The sequence below is a fragment of the Eubalaena glacialis genome, chromosome 4, assembly GCF_028564815.1.
Source record: "Eubalaena glacialis isolate mEubGla1 chromosome 4, mEubGla1.1.hap2.+ XY, whole genome shotgun sequence".
Lineage (NCBI taxonomy): Eukaryota > Metazoa > Chordata > Mammalia > Artiodactyla > Balaenidae > Eubalaena > Eubalaena glacialis.
Window position 1 is genome coordinate 6203134 of NC_083719.1, and position 19042 is coordinate 6222175.

The window sequence follows — 19042 nt, forward strand, 5'->3', positions numbered from 1 at the left end:
GAAATGACTGGTCCCCTTTTGGCTACAGGAGAAGTGGGCTATGAGTTCTGGAGTTAGCAGCTCCCTCCTTTCCATACAGCTTATTTGTTTGCTCTTCTGTCTCCCGTGGTGGAGAGGAACTAAACCCTGAAAGCTAAGATTCTTCCACGTGCTTGAAATCAGAGAGATCCTGGATGAGAGAACAAATGTGTGACGGTGCACTCCTCTGTGGAAAGCAGAGTGACCTATGGATCTTGGTGGAGGGAGGCTTGTGCATTCTTCTTCCACTGAGTTCTGAATATTGGAAACTCTATGTTTTGTCTCCTTTTTGTTATTCTAAACTATTAATCAAGCCAGCTTTCTCCTCATCAGTTTCAAATTTGCAATCCCTGAGCTGAGAAGTACAAGTCTGGGTTTCTGCAGGGTGAAGCCAGCTTTCCCTTCTAGGGAAGATGTGTTCTCAATGACTTAATTTGTGAGAGGAACTTTCTATCAAGATCTCGAGTATCTTCTAGGCCCATCTCTTCCCACTGGCCTGTAATGAGCTGGTGGAACACTCCTGAGAGAAGCAAATGACTCTCAAACTCCTCCCTGAAATTTTATCTAGCTGTGATACCGAACTTGAACCCTAAGTATAAGATTCTTTAGCCCTTTAGCCCAAATATAGCTGGAAAAATAGCATAATGTATGCTATTCAAAAAGACCTAATAATAACAGCTCTAATATAAAAGAGAATAATGAAAATAATAATCACAACCAACAGTACTATTTCTAGCGGCCATTTCCATAGGAAATCAAATTGCATTTGACTCCCAATTTTCAATTCCAGTCTAACCAACCAAAACGCTAAAAACACCCATTGTTGAGGTGGTTGGCTTTTCAATTTTTTTCATAACTTTCTGTCTTAGCTCATGCTGCCGTAACAAAACACCGCAGGCTGGGTGGTGCAAACAGGAGATACTTATTTCTCGCATCCCTGGAGGCTGGGAAGTCTAAGATCAAGGTGCTGATGATTCTGTTCTGGTGAGGGCCCTCTTCCTGGCAGACACCCCTTCTCACATGGCAGAGAGAGAAAGAGACAGACAGACAGATATAGAGAGACAGAGAGAGAGAGTCTCTTCCTTTCCTTATAAGGATGCTAATTTCATCATGGGGACCGGACCTTCATGACCTCATCTAAACCTAATTATCTCCCAAGGGTCCCACCCCTAATACCATCATATTGGGAGTTAAGGCTTCAGTATATGCATCTGGGAAGGACATGACATTCAGCCCACAATATTTTCTGACTCCACTCCTCATCTGGAGGGATTTTCAATTAGAAGAAGATTCCAACATGTGACCTGAGGACCATTAGATGTTATAGCCAAAGCACAGTGTTTCTGGTCTATCCTAAAATACTGATAAAAAACAGAAATCCTGAGGCCAGGGCATATAGCAAATTTAATTCTTTGGGGGTTGCAGGAAATGCTGAGGAGATGGAATTTGGATTCTCTGTAGCCATGTTTGAGAGCTCAGTTAAGGAAAATTCTACCTGATCATTTTCTCTCCCAAGCAAGAGCATTGTTTTATTTAAGCCAAATTTGATGCTTATGAGATGCAGTGAGCTTGCTGAATATTCATTTGCAGCTCGGTTCATCAAGTTCTTATAATCCCTTTTATTTTCCTTTGACTTATAATTGGTGTTTTTGCATATTTATGATCTGCTTTGTTTTAAGCTGAGGACCTGTTTTAAATGCGGTACTATCCTTTCTCCTCCAGCCCTGTGCAGTGGGCTCACAGGGAAACCATGGTATTGAGTGATGGGGTTTCATCTGGTACCAGGAGCCTCACCCCACCCTCAGCTTGCATGTGTGCTGCCTGCTGACCTCTGTGGACATTGTAGTTGGCAGCCCCTAACCTAAGATTAATAATGGGAGTATTGAACAATTGTAAAACTCTTTAAAAGAGTCACAGAGGACCTGAGTGGTCACCTAATCCTCGTGATAATTTCTCAAATGTTTGAAGACAGTGAGCTCACATCCTTAAATGTCCTTTTCCCGGGGGAAATAACCCTGCTTGGGTCATTTGCCCTTGGTCACATGATCCAGTTAGGAACAGCCTCACTTCCTGTTACTTTGCTCTGAATGTACGTCGATGTACCAGCGTCATAGTTAAATGCTCCATGGACGTGTGGTCTCCAAACTGCAGCCACTTAAAAGAACTTTAAACGATGAAGGCGCTTTATAGCATCAAATACAAATGCTTTGTAAAGGAAAATGATGTTAGCTGCTTCAAAGCTTACACATGTGTCTTTAGAAATTCTTCAGAAATACTTTCCCCACACCCAAGTAGAGGGTTGGATTGTGCTGGACCAAGCTGCCCTGGCCCATGTGAATCAGGGCCATGTGGGTTGGTACGGGGTAATCCTGAGAGCCTGGTGGAGCCCTGCCCTCCAGTCTCTTAATTTTGTAGACCTTTGTTTCTTTGCCTATAAAATGAAATAACAAAAATGTCGGGCTTCCCTGGTGGCGCAGTGGTTGAGAATCTGCCTGCTAATGCAGGGGATACGGGTTCGAGCCCTGGTCTGGGAGGATCCCACATGCCGCGGAGCAACTGGGCCCGTGAGCCACAACTACTGAGCCTGCGCGTCTGGAGCCTGTGCTCCGCAACAAGAGAGGCCACGATAGTGAGAGGCCCGCGCACCGCGATGAAGAGTGGCCCCCGCTTGCCGCAACTAGAGAAAGCCCTAGCACAGAAACGAAGACCCAACATAGCAATCAATCAATCAATCAATAAATAAATCTTTTTTAAAAAAAAATAAATAACAAAAATGTCCATCTTCCTGGCTGTTTTACTTTCTGGACTCTTGCAAGAATGAAACAAGGTGTGTTTGGAAGGGCAAGGGGATGGCTGTGAAAGAAGCAGAATCAGAGTTTGCTGGTGGGTACCGGCCTTCCCACCAGCACAGGACTGATTATTTATGCATCTCCTGAGAATCACTGACAAGTGCTGACCAATCTTCCCACCCTCACATCAAGTGAAGATGGGGAAGTGGAAAGTGGTGGAGACAACCAGACCTCTGTGACAACTGGGCAGAGTCCGGTTTGCACAGATTCTGGATCGTGGGTCAAGCTTGATCTCAAGGCCTGATTTGAAACTTCATGGTGAACCTTGGCTGCTGTTATTACCTTAAACAATTTATTTTCTTCCAAGACATCTCTTGGGAAGCAAAGTTTCTTCTCCTATTTTCTGACAGATGTGAGAGTAGCTAAACGAAGCAACGAGATAAAAGAAAACATCAAGACAGTATGATGTTATAAAATAAATCCAACATTGTGAAAATAGGATTTTCTATTGTGTGTTTTGTTAAACAGTCTTCTAGTAAATAAAATGCTGTGATATTATTTGTGAAAAGAAAACCTTAACCGCATCACTTCCTTGTGCCCTAGGTTTCATAGAGTCATTATATGAATGCGCCCTTTTGACGGAAAAATTCTTTAGGACATCAATCACATGTGTAAATGTGTGTAGTTGTTAAAATACCAGGACTAATTCTATTAACCTTAGAATACGGTATTTGGGGATGAAAGCAGGGATCAGAAAAATGCTTGTAATTTGATTAAATATTCCACCAGAAGAGAAAGGCCAGAACTACTTGGCATTAAAACTCTTAGCTGTTTATTTCTTAAGCATTTCCTTTGAGTATCCAAATAAAAATCCATAAATGCATTCTTTCTAGTTATCTATAGCCAGGGAAGGTTCGAATTACATGTTGTTTGAAGCAATGCAGCATCCATTGACCGAATGGATGAATGGATGAATGAGTAAGCGAAAGAAGGCTTTTCCTTCAGTCCCATGACATTGCAAAGTTGCCAGGGCACTGGGTCAGGCAGACAGTGTTGTAATAGAGATGCTCCTTTCGTACTCCCTGCTGAGGGAGGCCAGGGGACAGGGGATGGCTTCATTCAGTTCCCTTGCTTACATTTGATTCTTATTTTGGAGGAACTGAGTTCCTAAAATGTTTGCGTCTTTGTTTGAAGGCATTTTTAAGGAGAAAAAGAAGAAGCTCTCATAGATAATCACAGTTATTTTTATTATTATTTCAGCTGCACCTAATAAGGAAAGAGTTGGTGCTTTCTAATTCCGGGCAGTCTGGTTTTGTGTTGGCGCTTCTGGTTCCTGCATTCTTTGGGTCACTGTTCTTCAAAGCAAACCCAGCAAAGTCAAGGTCTGAAGAATCTTTAGCGAAGCAGATGGTCATTTTGCAGAAGCAAAGTATGACAGGACTAAGTTAACAGTGCACCCCTGGGCCCGGCTCTGAAATGACCTGTGCTCAGGCAGGAAGCCAGGAAGTTCGCGAGCTTTCCCACATCCTCGAAGGACTGACATCCACGGGGGTGATGTGGGAAAGGACGGCAGTGGGGAGGAACAGAGCCTGTGCAGCTAGAAATGCTTGGGAGCAACACCGAAGACTACACTGCTCCCCTGCTCTGTGCCGAGGCACACACAGAGCACATGCACGTGTCACGTGTGCACATGACGTACGCACATCACACACACGACCCAAAACCACACGTTTATCCCATATATAAATTACATACGACATGCACACATCCATTACACATATCATTCACATGACACATGCCAGGTACACATGCGTACCACATACATACATCATGCATGAATCACTCGGAGAGAGACACATGTGTCACATGGATATATCACATATACAAATCACACACGCCATACACATCACAGAAATCTTACATGCATATTATGTACACACATATCATGCATGTATCATACGCAAATCACACACATGCATGTCACACACACACACGCACACACTCAGCAATGCACAGAGCTAATATTTTAATCATCGGGAGTACTACACCGTGCAGAGGGAGGACGGCATGATTCTCTGCGAAGTCCTGTCATGGGAACCTTGAAGGCTTAGGAATAAAAATTCCCCCAAGAGTGCTTGAGTCCTGGCGTGCATGCCCCCCGCGTCAGTTGACTGATGTGTTAAGCTGACCTGTGTCAGTGGGAGACCCTTAGCAAGGAGCACAGAGCTTTTGGACACAGATGCTCTGCCTTTTTTATTGAAGAGTTGAGTGCCCGTTTGGTGAGAGGAAAGGTCATGTGGAGGGGGGTGAGGGCAGAGGGACATTTTCTGCAGGTGTGACCATGCATGCCCTTCCAGACCTGTGCAGGTCTAGCCCTGAACACATGATCGTCAGTTTTATTTATTATTACCACTTGCTCTGTGTTAATAGCGGGCCTTGAAAAGACCATGGTCATACACTGGTGGTGAGAATATCAATGGAATATTTACACGGAGCAATTTTGCCATATGTATCAAGAACTTTAAAATATTCAAGGCTTTCAACTCAGTGTATTTTACTAATTGAGCCTGAGAGATGATTAAATATGAGGCCAAAGCTTTAGACACGAGGTTGACCACTGTAGCGTAAAGCAAATGCAAAGAATATTAATAAAGAATATTAATAAAGTAAGTAATAAAGTATTCTTTATTAATAAAGAATATTAATAAAGATAGTATAGACATAACTAAGTTATGATATAGTCATAGAACTGAATATTATCTAAGCATTCAAAATGCTGTTTCTACAGAATTTTTCTGATCTGAAAAAAATCAGATTAAATGTTAAATTAAAAAAGCAAAGCAAAACACTGCATTCAGAATGAACTTGGTTCGTTTGGAACAAGGTAACGGTCTTGACAAAAGAAAATATGGCACCGAGTTCTTCGTGGGCAGGGCAATTATAGGTTCTTTGTAGTTTTTCTTTATATATTTTTTTCTCCCCTCCCACCACAAATTTTTGTGAGCATGAACGGTTTTTATCATGAATAGAGCAACAAGTTATATGGTTTGAAAGGGTCCTATATTCCTATATAAACAGTAAGTAATGGGGAATATAACTTCTCCAGGCTCAGTGAATACAGGTTCGATGTGAGGGCAGCCTGTGTCATCTAGTATCACAGTAATGCTGTATGACAACCATGAAATCTCAGTGGCCACGATAGTGAACTACGGGTTGGCTGAGTGTCTCTGTTCCATGAGTTTCTCATCTTCCCGGGACCAGTGGGCTCATCTTTTCCTGATGAGAGACACAAGAGTGTCACCCAAAACACACCAGGCCTTCTAAACCTGGGCTGGATCTGGCACTCGATTACTCCCACCCACATTGCATTAGCTGTAGCGAATCACATGGCTGAGCCCAGAGACAAGGGAGGGACAGCAAAGTGACCTGTCAGAGGGCACGGATCCAAGAAGGGGATGGAATCCTTTTCCGTTAAGTAAATAAAAATGTTAGTTCGGGAACAGAAACAAAATTAACCTCAGGCAGAGTCATCTCTTTGAAGACTGCTGCTCACGTGCATTGCGGTGTTGTTCTGTTCTCGAATGATAAACGGTCGCCCTATTGAGTGGCTCTTTGTGTCCTCAGATCTTAGCTAACGTGATCATCTTCATCTGCGGGAACCTGGCCGGGGCGTACCATAAGCACCTCATGGAACTCGCTCTGCAGCAAACGTATCAGGACACTTGCAATTGCATCAAGTCCCGGATCAAGTTGGAATTTGAAAAGCGTCAGCAGGTAAAATGCATGTTCAATCTTATGTCCACGTTATTTGAGACACTGTTGAAATGATGTTGTCACTGCTAATGTCGAGTGTGCAGTTCATCCGCTCACGGGCATCAGAAGGAAACCAGAGTAGCTATCTGATTGCCCTGCCCGCCCAGCCTCAGGCGGTGTGCTGGGTAGATTGAATCGTGAACCAACAAGCAGAGATGGCATCTTCAGACTCAGCCCCAGCAACCCCAGGATCACCCACGTGCTGACAGCCACATCAGCCACCATTCAAATAATAATGATAATGATTATTATTACAGTGACACTTTATTAAGACACTCACTTTGGGTTAAAGCATATTTCTCTGTGGCAGGAGTGTGCCCCACCTGAAATCTGCCTGTGTCGTCAATAGCACTTCGTATAGGGCCTGCTTCCCACCTGTGGTGGGATGGGACGAAATGATGAAGGGGGATGGGGCGATTGAGCTCATCCTAGAGGGAGGTGATTGGAGTCGGGAGGGAGGGTCTGGTAGGGAACCAGTTGTTCTAGTGTCGAGGGCTGTCCTACGGTGACTGATGTGGTGATGCATGGGAACGTACATCAGGGAAACACATCGGCTCTGATGAAGCACTGCAAAAATAGGAAATGGAGCTAGGAGGAGATGTGGGAAGCAAAGCCATCTGGGATCCATGTGGTCTCATCTGGGATGGTGGCGAGCCGGTGAAGCAGATATGCTTTGGAGGGGAAACCAGGAAGGGCTCCTGAACTTGGCATGCTTAACGTCAGGTCATGGTGGAATATCCATATGAATAGTTGTTTTTTTTTTACCTGGGTTTGTGTATTTCCGCAGGAACCCAGTTTCCATCTATATAGGTGATGGTTGGCATGACTCTCTGTGAACCCCTCTCTGAGCACATTCATCAGTATTTGGCACATAGAAGATGTGTTATTATTATTTGTTAAGTTGTATTGAGATAGTCCATTTTATATAATTTCATCAAAATATATTATGGTGGTGAGAGCAAAAAAAATCCTTTAAATATTGACACTAGACTTTTATTTGTGTATGGACCAATGGATAGTAATTGGATTCCTTTTTGAAAACAGGGAGGTCTGTTTGTTCATTCAACAAATATTGACTGAGCATCTAGTTTGTGGCAAGCATGATTCTAGGTACTGGGGTGTGGCTGTAAATATTGCTTTCTCACTGATATTAGCAAATCTCCCAGTTTGTTTTTTTTTTTTTTTTTTTTAATATTTATTTATTTATTTATTTATGGCTGTGCTGGGTCTTCGTTTCTGTGCGAGGGCTTTCCCCAGTTGTGGCAAGCGGGGGCCACTCCTCATCGCGGTGCGCGGGCCTCTCACCATTGCGGCCCCTCCCGTTGCGGAGCACAGGCTCCAGACGCGCAGGCCCAGCAGCTGTGGCTCACGGGGCCAGCCGCTCCGCGGCATGTGGGATCCTCCCAGACCAGGGCCCGAACCCGCGTCCCCCGCACCGGCAGGCAGACTCTCAACCACTGCGCCACCAGGGAAGCCCCCTCCCAGTTTGTTTTTAAAAAAGCATTTTGTGTTACAACATGTGTAGCGAAAGTATTCAGTTATTAATGTTTAATTCTTTGGTCCCTACGTATATCAAACTCTGTATTCCACATTAAGAGAAATAGACAGTTGTTGACAGTTGGTTCTGTTAACTGGTATATCTTCATATACTGTACATTTATCCATGTTCAGTAATAGTTCAAATCTGGGTTCTAGAAAATTCCATAGATTCAACACACAGCACTTAGTGTTCACGATTGTTCCCTCTACAGAGTTCAAATGTCTTGGGAGAGGTGGTATCCTTTTTCAAACAGCAGTGACTGGACCAGGTTGGTCTTGCCAGTCATATTTAACTTTCTTTTCCATCACTTGCACCAAGGTTAGGAAGAACTGAAATTCCAAGTCGAGGGTTTATATAGCCTAATGTTTATAGTACGGACTTGACAGAGCAGTAAGTCAGACTGCTGACCTGGTCTGCACTGCTTCCTTCCCTGAAGAGACCTTGAGCAGCCAGGACCAGGTGTCATCCAAGTGGTCAAGAAGGGCCATGCTTTGACCTTACGTGGCTCCAGAACCAGACCAGTGAGGCATACCTCGTGCTACAGACTTTATGGGACCATCGTGGGAGGTATTATAAGGGCGTCTACTTACAAGTTTTACGAAAAGGAGCCAATGATCCTTTTTAAAGTAAGGAGAAAAGGGACACTTTGAAGACAAAGAACTTATACTAAAGATGTTTAATAAAATATAATTGGACACCACACATGTATTTTGCTACCAAACTTGGGAGTCAGCTCTCAGGGTCTTGGGCCCGGAATGTAGTAGTTTTCTTATTAGGACTTTGGAAAATATGTTTCTAGAATAGAATAAATGTTTATAGTTTTTTTTTTTTCAGAACAGCGTGTAATTAAATGGGAATGAAAAATTTCCATAGTTAATAAAATCAGTAAGGTGTGATCGTACAGATTTAAGGAAACAAATAAAAATTGGCCAGTGGCAATCTAGGTGTCCTTCATACGGAGGAGCAGTCTCAGAGACCATAAGGCCTGGTGCGGCCACAGACCAAATTAAGGTCCAAGGATGCCACCTGCCCCTTCCTCTCCACCCGTTACCACAAACCAGTTTTAAAAAAAATTTATTGAAGTATAGTTGATTTACAATGTTGTGTTAGTTTCTGATGTACGGAAAAGTGGTTCAGATATTTATAGCTATATTTATATATATATCTATATAGATACCTATATATGTTATATGTATGTTATATATGTTATATCTATTCTATGCATGTTCTCTATATCCATATCTCTCTATATATAGGTGTTTCAGGTGTACAGCAAAGTGATTCAGATATATATATGTATATACTTTTTCAGATTCTTTTCCATTGTAGGTTATTACAAGATATTGAATATACCACAAACCATTTTTGCTTTATCCACAGTCACTAAGACAAACAATAGTGTCCTTCAAAGGGCTTCATTCAGGGTAGGGGTGTGTGCTGAGCAGCTACAAGATGATTTGTTTCAGCCGCCATTTGGGTAAAATCTATACCATCCATTTTAATGTTATATCTGCAGTTGCCGTAGAGTCAGTTGACACTCCCAGAGGCTGAGGGCTGCCGTCCTGCATAGTTACTGGGCCTCTTTCACAGCTTCAGCCCCCTGCCGTCCTTAATCCTTGGGGAGGAAGGCAAATGTCCTGTGAGCCCAGGAAGCTGTCCCTTCTGCAACCGCCCTGGGGTCTACAAATAGTTGATATTACTGGGAAGTGGCTAGGGATTCTGAAATCTTTTCAAAATTGCTCAACTCTGTACTTTCTTTTCTTCAAATTTTGTGCTATTTTTCCTAGATGCAAATGAGATGAATTTCTTGAGATTAAAAATCATGTTTGAATAAAGTAGTATTTGTGCTATAATATTTGGAGAGAGAAGGGAATGAAAAATGTTAGCAGAGATTTTCTCAAAGTTGTATTCTTGCCCTAAAAGTGCCCTCATGGATAAACACTAAAAATCATATTTTTTTTTTTTTTACTAACTGGGAAAACTAATGCATCGCATTAGCCTTGAGGCCACCTTTGGGGCCTGACAGTGGTGAGTTTTGACTTTTGTCTTAAGTTTCACATCGTGCAGTAAAAGCCATTTCTTGTGCACCATGTCAGTGCCGTAGAGGCTCTTTATCAAGCAGGTGTTTCTCCCTGGAGTGTGTAATAGACTCTCAAGAATTGATGAGAGCTGGATTCAGAGCAAAACAGGAACCCTCTCTCTTAACTGCCTGGGCAGTTGAAATAAGTGTTGCCTCTGTAGGACTGCAAACTGGATTTGCTTTTTTTATAGAAAGAAAATAAATACTCTTCAATTTATATGTTGTCTTTGTTTGAAAGTAATGTAATTCAAAGAATCTTTATATGGTCTACCTTCCTCTGGAGCCATCCTGTGGATTGAATATGACACAATATGTGTTTCAGTGGAGAATACTAGTCAAGTGAGGTGTGGACCCCATGTTATTCCTGGATCTGTAGCCCACCATGGGGGCCGTTAGTGAACCAGTAGGCTTCCGGTCTCTCGGGCAAAAGTGTGTTTCTTCTCTTCAGATTTCAATGGAGCAAGTAAGTGGTCCTTTTGTGTCCATGGTTGGGTAGATAATAAATGTACCCATCTTTATCCTAATATGATAGCAGGTAATATTAGGGCGCTACCGAATGTATTGCATAAATCATTTATGATGCGAGGTAAAGTGTAGATGGAGTTGCTGTAGATTTGGGATGCTAAAATTTGGTCCCTTTTCATGAGGGAAAAGGAGAAAGAAGGAACTGACATTTCTTTGAGTCCTCATAACGTGCCAGGTTGTCTATTCAGTTCTTTTACATATACTGTTGTATCAGTTTCCTGTTGCTGTTGTAGCAGATGACCACAAATGCAGTGGCTTAAAACAGAACAGATTCAGTATTGTACAGTTCTGGAGACCAGAAGTCCAAAATCAGTCTCGTGAGTTTGGTCAGGGTATTGGCAGGGTGGGCTCCTTCTGGAGGCTTTGAGGGGAGAATCTGTTTAGTTCCCTTTTCAAGCTTCTAGAGCCTGCCTGCATTCCTTGGGTCCTAGCCCCTTCTTCCATCCTCAAATTCAGCAGCATAGAATTTTCCAATCTCTCTGTCTGTCTCTCCAACCCTCCTGTCTAATCTCTGATTCTGCTCTTGCATCTTCTTCCTTCTCTCTCACTAACCCTCCTGCCTCCCATAAGGATAATCCAGGAAAATCTCCCCATCTCAAGGTCCTTAATTTAATTACATCTGCAGAGTTCTGGGTTTGCCATGTAAGGTAACATACAGGTTCCAGGGATTAGGACAGGGTCATCTTTGTAGGTTCATTATTCAGCCTACTACCCTGTCTTCTTAACTTATTTGTCAACTCTATGACTTAAGTCCTTTTTCCCACTTAAAACAAACAAAGTAATTGTCAAGTTACTTGTCCAAGATCACTCAGCTAGTAAGTGTTGTTATTTCTGCCTCTTATGTTGGTTCTGCTTAGGTTGTTTGGACTGATCTCTGAGGATAGAGATTTTTCCCAGCCATAAAGGACTTTTTTTAGTTAACTGTGTTATTACTATTGCTAGATACATAAGAAAGCATAAGACAATAGCAAACATTTACCTGGCTTATCCTTAGGTAATGCGTTGCCCTGATAAGAACATATTGTCCATGAGAATGTTAGGAAGTTACGTGAAAGATCATTTCCTCAAGAAGCCACAGTGTTAAATCTGTCTGTGGCTTGATTTCCATTCTGTAGTGGACCCTGGAGGCCACCTGAGCTGAATCCTTGTTACGTACATCATCTTTCAATGTGACCTTGGTCAAATTTCCTAACTTCTTTTCCTCTGATGGAAGTTCTTCTACTTGATCTCTTGCCACATTTAAGAAACAGTCTTTCCAGCACCCAGAATGGTATCCTGTTACGAAAGTAATCAGTAGCTGGTATTGCATTGAACTCTCATGACTTAACGCACTAACTTAAGCAACAGAAATCAGCTGCCACCCTGGCCAAGCCATTGACCGTGCTGAGGCGGGGCGAGGGGGATGGGTAGGGATTGATGCCGGCTATGCCATCTCCTGAGCGCCCTCCATAATAAGTTCCCTTCTTCCTTGAAGCAAACAGATTGAACAGAGAAATGTTCTGCTTTGTCTGCTAGAACAGATGGGGAGCCTTGCCAACACTCTTACCAGTCCCATCTCAGCACGTTCGGAGGTCTACTTTTCACGAGCAGACTGGACATTGCTGCTCACACGGCACGACTCTGCATTTCCCCCAGTTGTCTGTCTGCATCTGAGTTGGTACATGGAGTCCAGGGTGAAGCATCTCACAGCAATGCCTGTTTTGTTTTGTTTTTTTTAACATCTTTATTGGAGTATAATTGCTTTACAATGGTGTGTTAGTTTCTGCTTTATAACAAAGTGAATCAGTTATACATATACATATGTCCCCATATCTCTTCCCTCTTGCATCTCCCTCCCTCCCACCCTCCCTATCCCACCCCTCTAGGTGGTCACAAAGCACTGAGCTGATCCCCTGTGCTATGCGACTGCTTCCCACTAGCTATCTATTTTACGTTTGGTAGTGTATATATGTCCATGCCACTCTCTCATTTTGTCCCAGCTTACCCTTCCCGCTCCCCGTATCCTCAAGTCCGTTCTCTACTAGGTCTGCATCTTTATTCCTGTCTTGCCCCTAGGTTCTTCTGACCAATTTTTTTTTTTTTTTTTTTTTTTAGATTCCATATATATCTGTTAGCATACGGTATTTGTTTTTCTCATTCTGACTTACTTCACTCTGTATGACAGTCTCTAGGTCCGTCCACCTCACTACAAATAACTCAGTTTCGTTCCTTTTTATGGCTGAGTAATATTCCATTGTATATATGTGCCACATCTTCTTTATCCATTCATCTGTTGATGGACACTTAGGTTGCTTCCATATCCTGGCTATTGTAAACAGAGCTGCAATGAACATTTTGGTACATGACTCTTTTTGAATTATGGTTTTCTCAGGGTATATGGCCAGTAGTGGGATTGCTGGGTCGTATGGTAGTTCTATTTTTAGTTTTTTAAGGAACCTCCATACTGTTCTCCATAGTGGCTGTATCAATTTACATTCCCACCAACAGTGCAAGAGGGTTCCCTTTTCTCCACACCCTCTCCAGCATTTATTGTTCATAGATATTTTGATGATGGCCATTCTGACCGGTGTGAGTTGATATCTCATTGTAGTTTTGATTTGCATTTCTCTAATGATCAACACCCATTTATGATAAAAACCCTCCAGAAAGTAGGCATACAGGGAACTTTCCTCAACATAATAAAGGCCATATATGACAAACCCACAGCCAACATCGTCCTCAATGGTGAAAAATTGAAACCATTTCCACTAAGATCAGGAACAAGACAAGGTTGCCCACTCTCACCACTATTATTCAACATAGTTTTGGAAGTTTTAGCCACAGCAATCAGAGAAGAAAAAGAAATAAAAGGAATCCAAATCGGAAAAGAAGAAGTAAAGCTGTCACTGTTTGCAGATGACATGATACTATACATAGAGAATCCTAAAGATGCTACTGGAAAACTACTAGAGCTAATCAATGAATTTGGTAAAGTAGCAGGATACAAAATTAATGCACAGAAATCTCTTGCATTCCTATACACTAATGATGAAAAATCTGTTAGTGAAATTAAGAAAACACTCCCATTTACCATTGCAACAAAAAGAATAAGATATCTAGGAATAAACCTACCTAAGGAGACAAAAGACCTGTATGTGGAAAATTATAAGACACTGAAGAAAGAAATTAAAGATGATACAAATAGATGGAGAGATATACCATGTTCTTGGACTGGAAGAATCAACATTGTGAAAATGACTCTACTACCCAAAGCAATCTACAGATTCAATGCAATCCCTATCAAACTACCACTGGCATTTTTCACAGAACTAGAACAAAAAATTTCACAATTTATATGGAAACACAAAAGACCCCAAATAGCCAAAGCAATCTTGAGAAAGAAAAACGGAGCTGGAGGAATCAGGCCCCCTGACTTCAGACTATATTACAAAGCTACAGTAATCAAGACAGTATGGTACTGGCCCAAAAACAGAAATATAGATCAATGGAACAGGATAGAAAACCCAGAGATAAACCCATGCACATATGGTCACCTTATCTTTGATAAACAAGGCAAGAATATACAGTGGAGAAAAGACAGCCTCTTTAATAAGTGGTGCTGGGAAATCTGGACAGCTACATTTAAAAGAATGAAATTAGAACACTCCTTAACACCATACACAAAAATAAACTCAAAATGGATTAAAGACCTAAATGTAAGGCCAGAGACCATCAAACTCTTAGAGGAAAACACAGGCAGAACACTCTATGACATAAATCACAGCAAGATCCTTTTTGACCCACCTCCTAGAGAAATGGAAATAAAAACAAAAATAAACAAATGGTACCTAATGAAGCTTCAAAGCTTTTGCACAGCAAAGGAAACCATAAACAAGACGAGAAGACAACCCTCAGAATGGGAGAAAATATTTGCAAATGAAGCAACTGACAAAGGATTAATCTCCAAAACATACAAGCAGCTCATGCAGCTCAATATCAAAAAAACAAACAGCCCAATCCAAAAGTGGGCAGAAGACCTAAATAGACATTTCTCCAAAGAAGATATACAGATTGCCAACAGACACATGAAAGAATGCTCAACATCATTAATCATTTGAGAAATGCAAATCAAGCAATGCCTCTTGATAAAAACCTAATTGGGCATCGAGAGCCCAAGAAGAGTTAAAGCGAGTGAGACTTTCTCACTGCAGTTCCTGAAGAATGAAAGCAGTAAGTTTCAGTATAAATGTTATTCCATGATCTTTGGGTAGGATCGTGCACCCAGCGGAGACAGCAGAAGATGAGAAACACAAAACATCACACGGTACATACAGTTTGGTTCAGATAGGCTGACCCCAACTTGCATCCTCAAAGATTATGAGTTAAACTTTTCTCCCACCCCATCCACTTTTTTTCTGTTTTATTTAATAATCACTTGTGTCGTTTTTTTTCTTTGGTATCTCTTCGTTGATGGAGTCATAACTTGTATCATTCTTGGTGGCCACTTGTTTCCATTTTATTAAGTGATGAATTACAAATTTTTCTCTTGATATCACTCCCTCGATGGAAAGGACATAGTTTATGTAAGTCACCACTTTTTCTCAGCACTCACTAGTGAAAGATCGAATGATGTAGAAGATAACACTTATGTTTTGCTTGGAAGTTGAAAAAATGAAGAGTTGAGATTTCATAAGAGTTCTCTTCCCAGTGTTTGCCATTCGAATGCATCAGAATGAAGTTCAAGAATTGCTTTAACAGTTTGCATGGCATTGTATCCTATTGATTGCTTAAATTCTCTCAAAAATCAGATATTATGTTTCATTGAGAAATGCCAGGGCAAGATATTTTGGGATGTTACAGTTTATGCCATGATGCTTATAGGAGCTTATAAATGGGAAATGAAAATCAATTCCAGAAAAAATATATAAGTAACCCTCAAATCATCAAGCCTGCAATATTTTCTGATGAGTTCTTTAGTTAGAATGGATAAGAACACTACATATTTTCAAAGACTACAATGAAGGCCATGCTGTGAATGTGTACTCTGGCTCCTTTAAGGAGGAATCAACAGTTGTAGATCGAAGATCAAGGGGAAAGAGGAGGAAGACCATTGGAAACAATGTCAAATCTTGTTGCCTAATGAAGAACATCACTTCAGGAGATTAGTAATGGGAGCTCAAAGTAGCATCAGTGTTCATTCTTTAAAAAGTTAGACATCCTGTTCTAAAGGAAAAAAATAAAGTACGGTTACAATAATTAATCAAGCAATGTATGCAAATGCCTATTTATATCATGACAGTAGAAAAGCTAAATGGTAAAATAAAACCTCCAGAAGTTTCCTGCCTGTAAGACCCTTGAGCAAAACCCCAATGTAATGTCCATTGTGAGGAAGCCACTCACCTGTCTTATTGGAGAAACACCTGGGGAACATTTATATTGCTCCAGATTATCACAAGCTAATGTTTGTTGATAATACTAGAGAAGCACACACACACCAAAAAAACAACAACAAAAACAAACAAACAAACAAAAAACCAGAAGGGGCACCCTCAGGAAAGCATCTGGTTTTGATATTTTTGGCTTCTGAAAGTTTTCAGTTTTTCTTGGAGACCGCTTATTTTTTATAGCCTGTGATGCAGTAGTTTGATGCTTGCAAGATTGTATAATAGGAAAAGGATAATGTAATGGAAAGACTCAAGTAAATTCAACATCACTTGAACTTACTTGAGTCTTTCCATTACATTAATTTGTAATGTAATGGAACATCAGTTCAACATCAAATTAACACACAATGTTGTGTTAATTTCTGCTGTACAGCAAAGTAAAACAAACCCAATAAAAAAAGAGTTCCAGAATCAGTCCTTCTGGCTGCAGTAACCATTCTTCTGGTATTTGTCACACACAGGAGAAAATGTGTGCCCTACTCCAAAATCAAAGTCAAATGTCAGATCTTCTGTGATTGCAATCATAGTTTTCTTCCTGAAAACGTAGTCACAGATAGTCCAGTATACCTGTTAATGGGGAAAAAAGGCATTTTGGGCTCACCAGCGTGGGGCTGATTTCAAAATGTTAAAGTTATTGAATTTGTGTTTAAGAGTCTATCACCATAAGCATAGTCACAGATAGAAACACCTCTCATTGCATTAGGGCTGCGCTTGCTGAATCAAGGCACTCCCCAATGTTTATAACAAATTGAAAACTATGAGTTAGGAGCTTTAGAATTTTGTTAATGCATATATGTTTTCAGAAGGTGTTATTCTTTGGAGTTTTCCCTCTTTAAGTTGTCTGAGTATCCTCAGAGTTTTAGGAAATTTTGTTCTTGTGCTTCTCAAGAAGAATCCTTTGGTCTATTATTGGCCATTTAATATATGTATGTTATTGGATGTGAAAATTCCTCCCCCAAACCTATGTTTTCCATAAATGTGAAAGTATGTAGGACTATATGATACACTCAGGAATGAAATATGAGGAATATTAGAGGTAATGACATGCATATAAACCTGTGCATAAACTACTAAATTAAAATAGGGTTTTTACATATATTCTTCCATTAAATACAGGATTATGAAGGCTATGGAAGGCCCTCTTATGTATCTAAACTTCTATTTCACAGTTTTTTCTTCGACTATCTGTTATATGCCAGGGGATTAACCCAGGGAATAGAGTAGTATCTTAGTAGTAGACTAAAGGCCCCTGTTGTCTTTGGGCTTACCTTCGAATGGCAGGAGACAGACCATAACCGTCGGAAGGCAGGATTTTCATGAGAAGATACAAAAAGATAATGTGACAAAGCTTAGTGGGGTAGGTAGAGTGGTGCATTGGAGAGGCCAGTCAGGGGGCTTCTCTGGGGATGTGACAGTTGAGTTGCAACATGAATCACAGGAATATGCAGCCCTATGATGACGTGATGAGAAATGCTCTCAGCGGAAGGAGTGGGCCTACAAAGGTCTAGACTTAGGACCCTGATTGGCCTGTTTGAAAAGCATAAAGGTCAGTGGGATCATTGGGAACGAGAAGAGAAGAGAGGAGGAGACAGCAGTCAGATACCAGACCACACACTGGGCCTCACAAGGTGTGTTAAGGACTTGGGAGTTTATTATACATGGAGTGGGAAGTCACCGAAGGGTTTTAAATAAGGCAGTGATGTGAACTGGCTAACATTCTTTTAATTTTTTTTTGAAATATAGTTGATTTACAATGTTGTGTTAATTTCTGCTGTACAGTGATTCAGTTATACATATATATACATTCTTTTTCTGTATTCTTTCCCATGATGGTTTATCACAGGCTATTGAACATAGTTCCCTGTGCGATACAGTAGGACCTTGTTTATCCATCCTGTATATACTAGTGTGCATCTGCTAATCCCAAACTCCCACTCCATCCCTCCCCCACACCCCCTCCCCCTTGGCAACCCCAAGTCTGTTTTCTATGTCTGTGAGTCTGTTTCTGTTTTGTAAATAAGTTCATTTGTATCATTTTTTTAGATTCCACATATAAGTGATATCATACGATATTTGTCTTTCTCTGTCTGACTTACTTCACTTAGTTTGATAATCGCTAGGTCCATCCGTGTTGCTGCAAATGGCATTATTTCATTCTTTTTTATGGCTGAGTAGTATTCCACTGTATACATGTACCACATCTTCTTTATCTATTCATCTGTCCATGGGCATTTAGGTTGCTTCCATGTCTTAGACATTGTGAATAGTGCTGCTGTGAACATAAGGGTGCGTATATCTTTTTGATGGATTGGAGGAGGAAGGAGGGTTAGCAGGGTGACCCATTACAAGCTGTGTCAGTAGTCCAGACCTGAGCTAAGAGCAGCTTGGGTCAGAGTGGACAGATTCAGGACCTATTTTGAAATGAAACCAGTAGGGATTACTGTTGGATTAAATGTTGGGTGAGAAGAAAAGAAAATAATCAAGAGAGATCCCTAAGTCTGAGTTCCAGCAACTGGATCATGGTTGGTGTGCCACTTCTTAGATATCAAAGTCTTTGGGAACAGTACTTATCGGGGGGTGGAGTAGAAATCACGAGTTGAGTTTTGAACAATTAAGTTTGAGATACCTATTGTATGTCCCAGAGGAGATGCCTAGCTGGCAGTTGTAAATGAAATCGGGAGCTGAAAATGTAAATTTGGAAGACATCAGCGTATAGTTGGTATTCAAAGGACGAAAAGAGAACCCCTAGGGAGAGATTAGGGTTAGAAAAGACAAAAATGACCCAGGACCAACCCCCAAAGTGTACCAATATTTGAAAAGAGATAGAGGGTAAAGAGTTAGCCATTCGTTGAGA

The 19042-nt window shown here is 41.2% G+C and overlaps 1 protein-coding gene across 1 annotated transcript in view; it reads left to right on the forward strand.

The window, feature by feature from the left end:
- ADCY2 (adenylate cyclase 2) overlaps positions 1-19042 on the forward strand; it is a 431484-nt gene that overhangs the window by 207265 nt on the left and 205177 nt on the right. The window contains exon 4 of the mRNA XM_061187643.1: positions 6432-6581. Within this exon, the coding sequence (XP_061043626.1) occupies positions 6432-6581 (150 nt within the window). The remainder of the gene's footprint in view (positions 1-6431; positions 6582-19042) is intronic.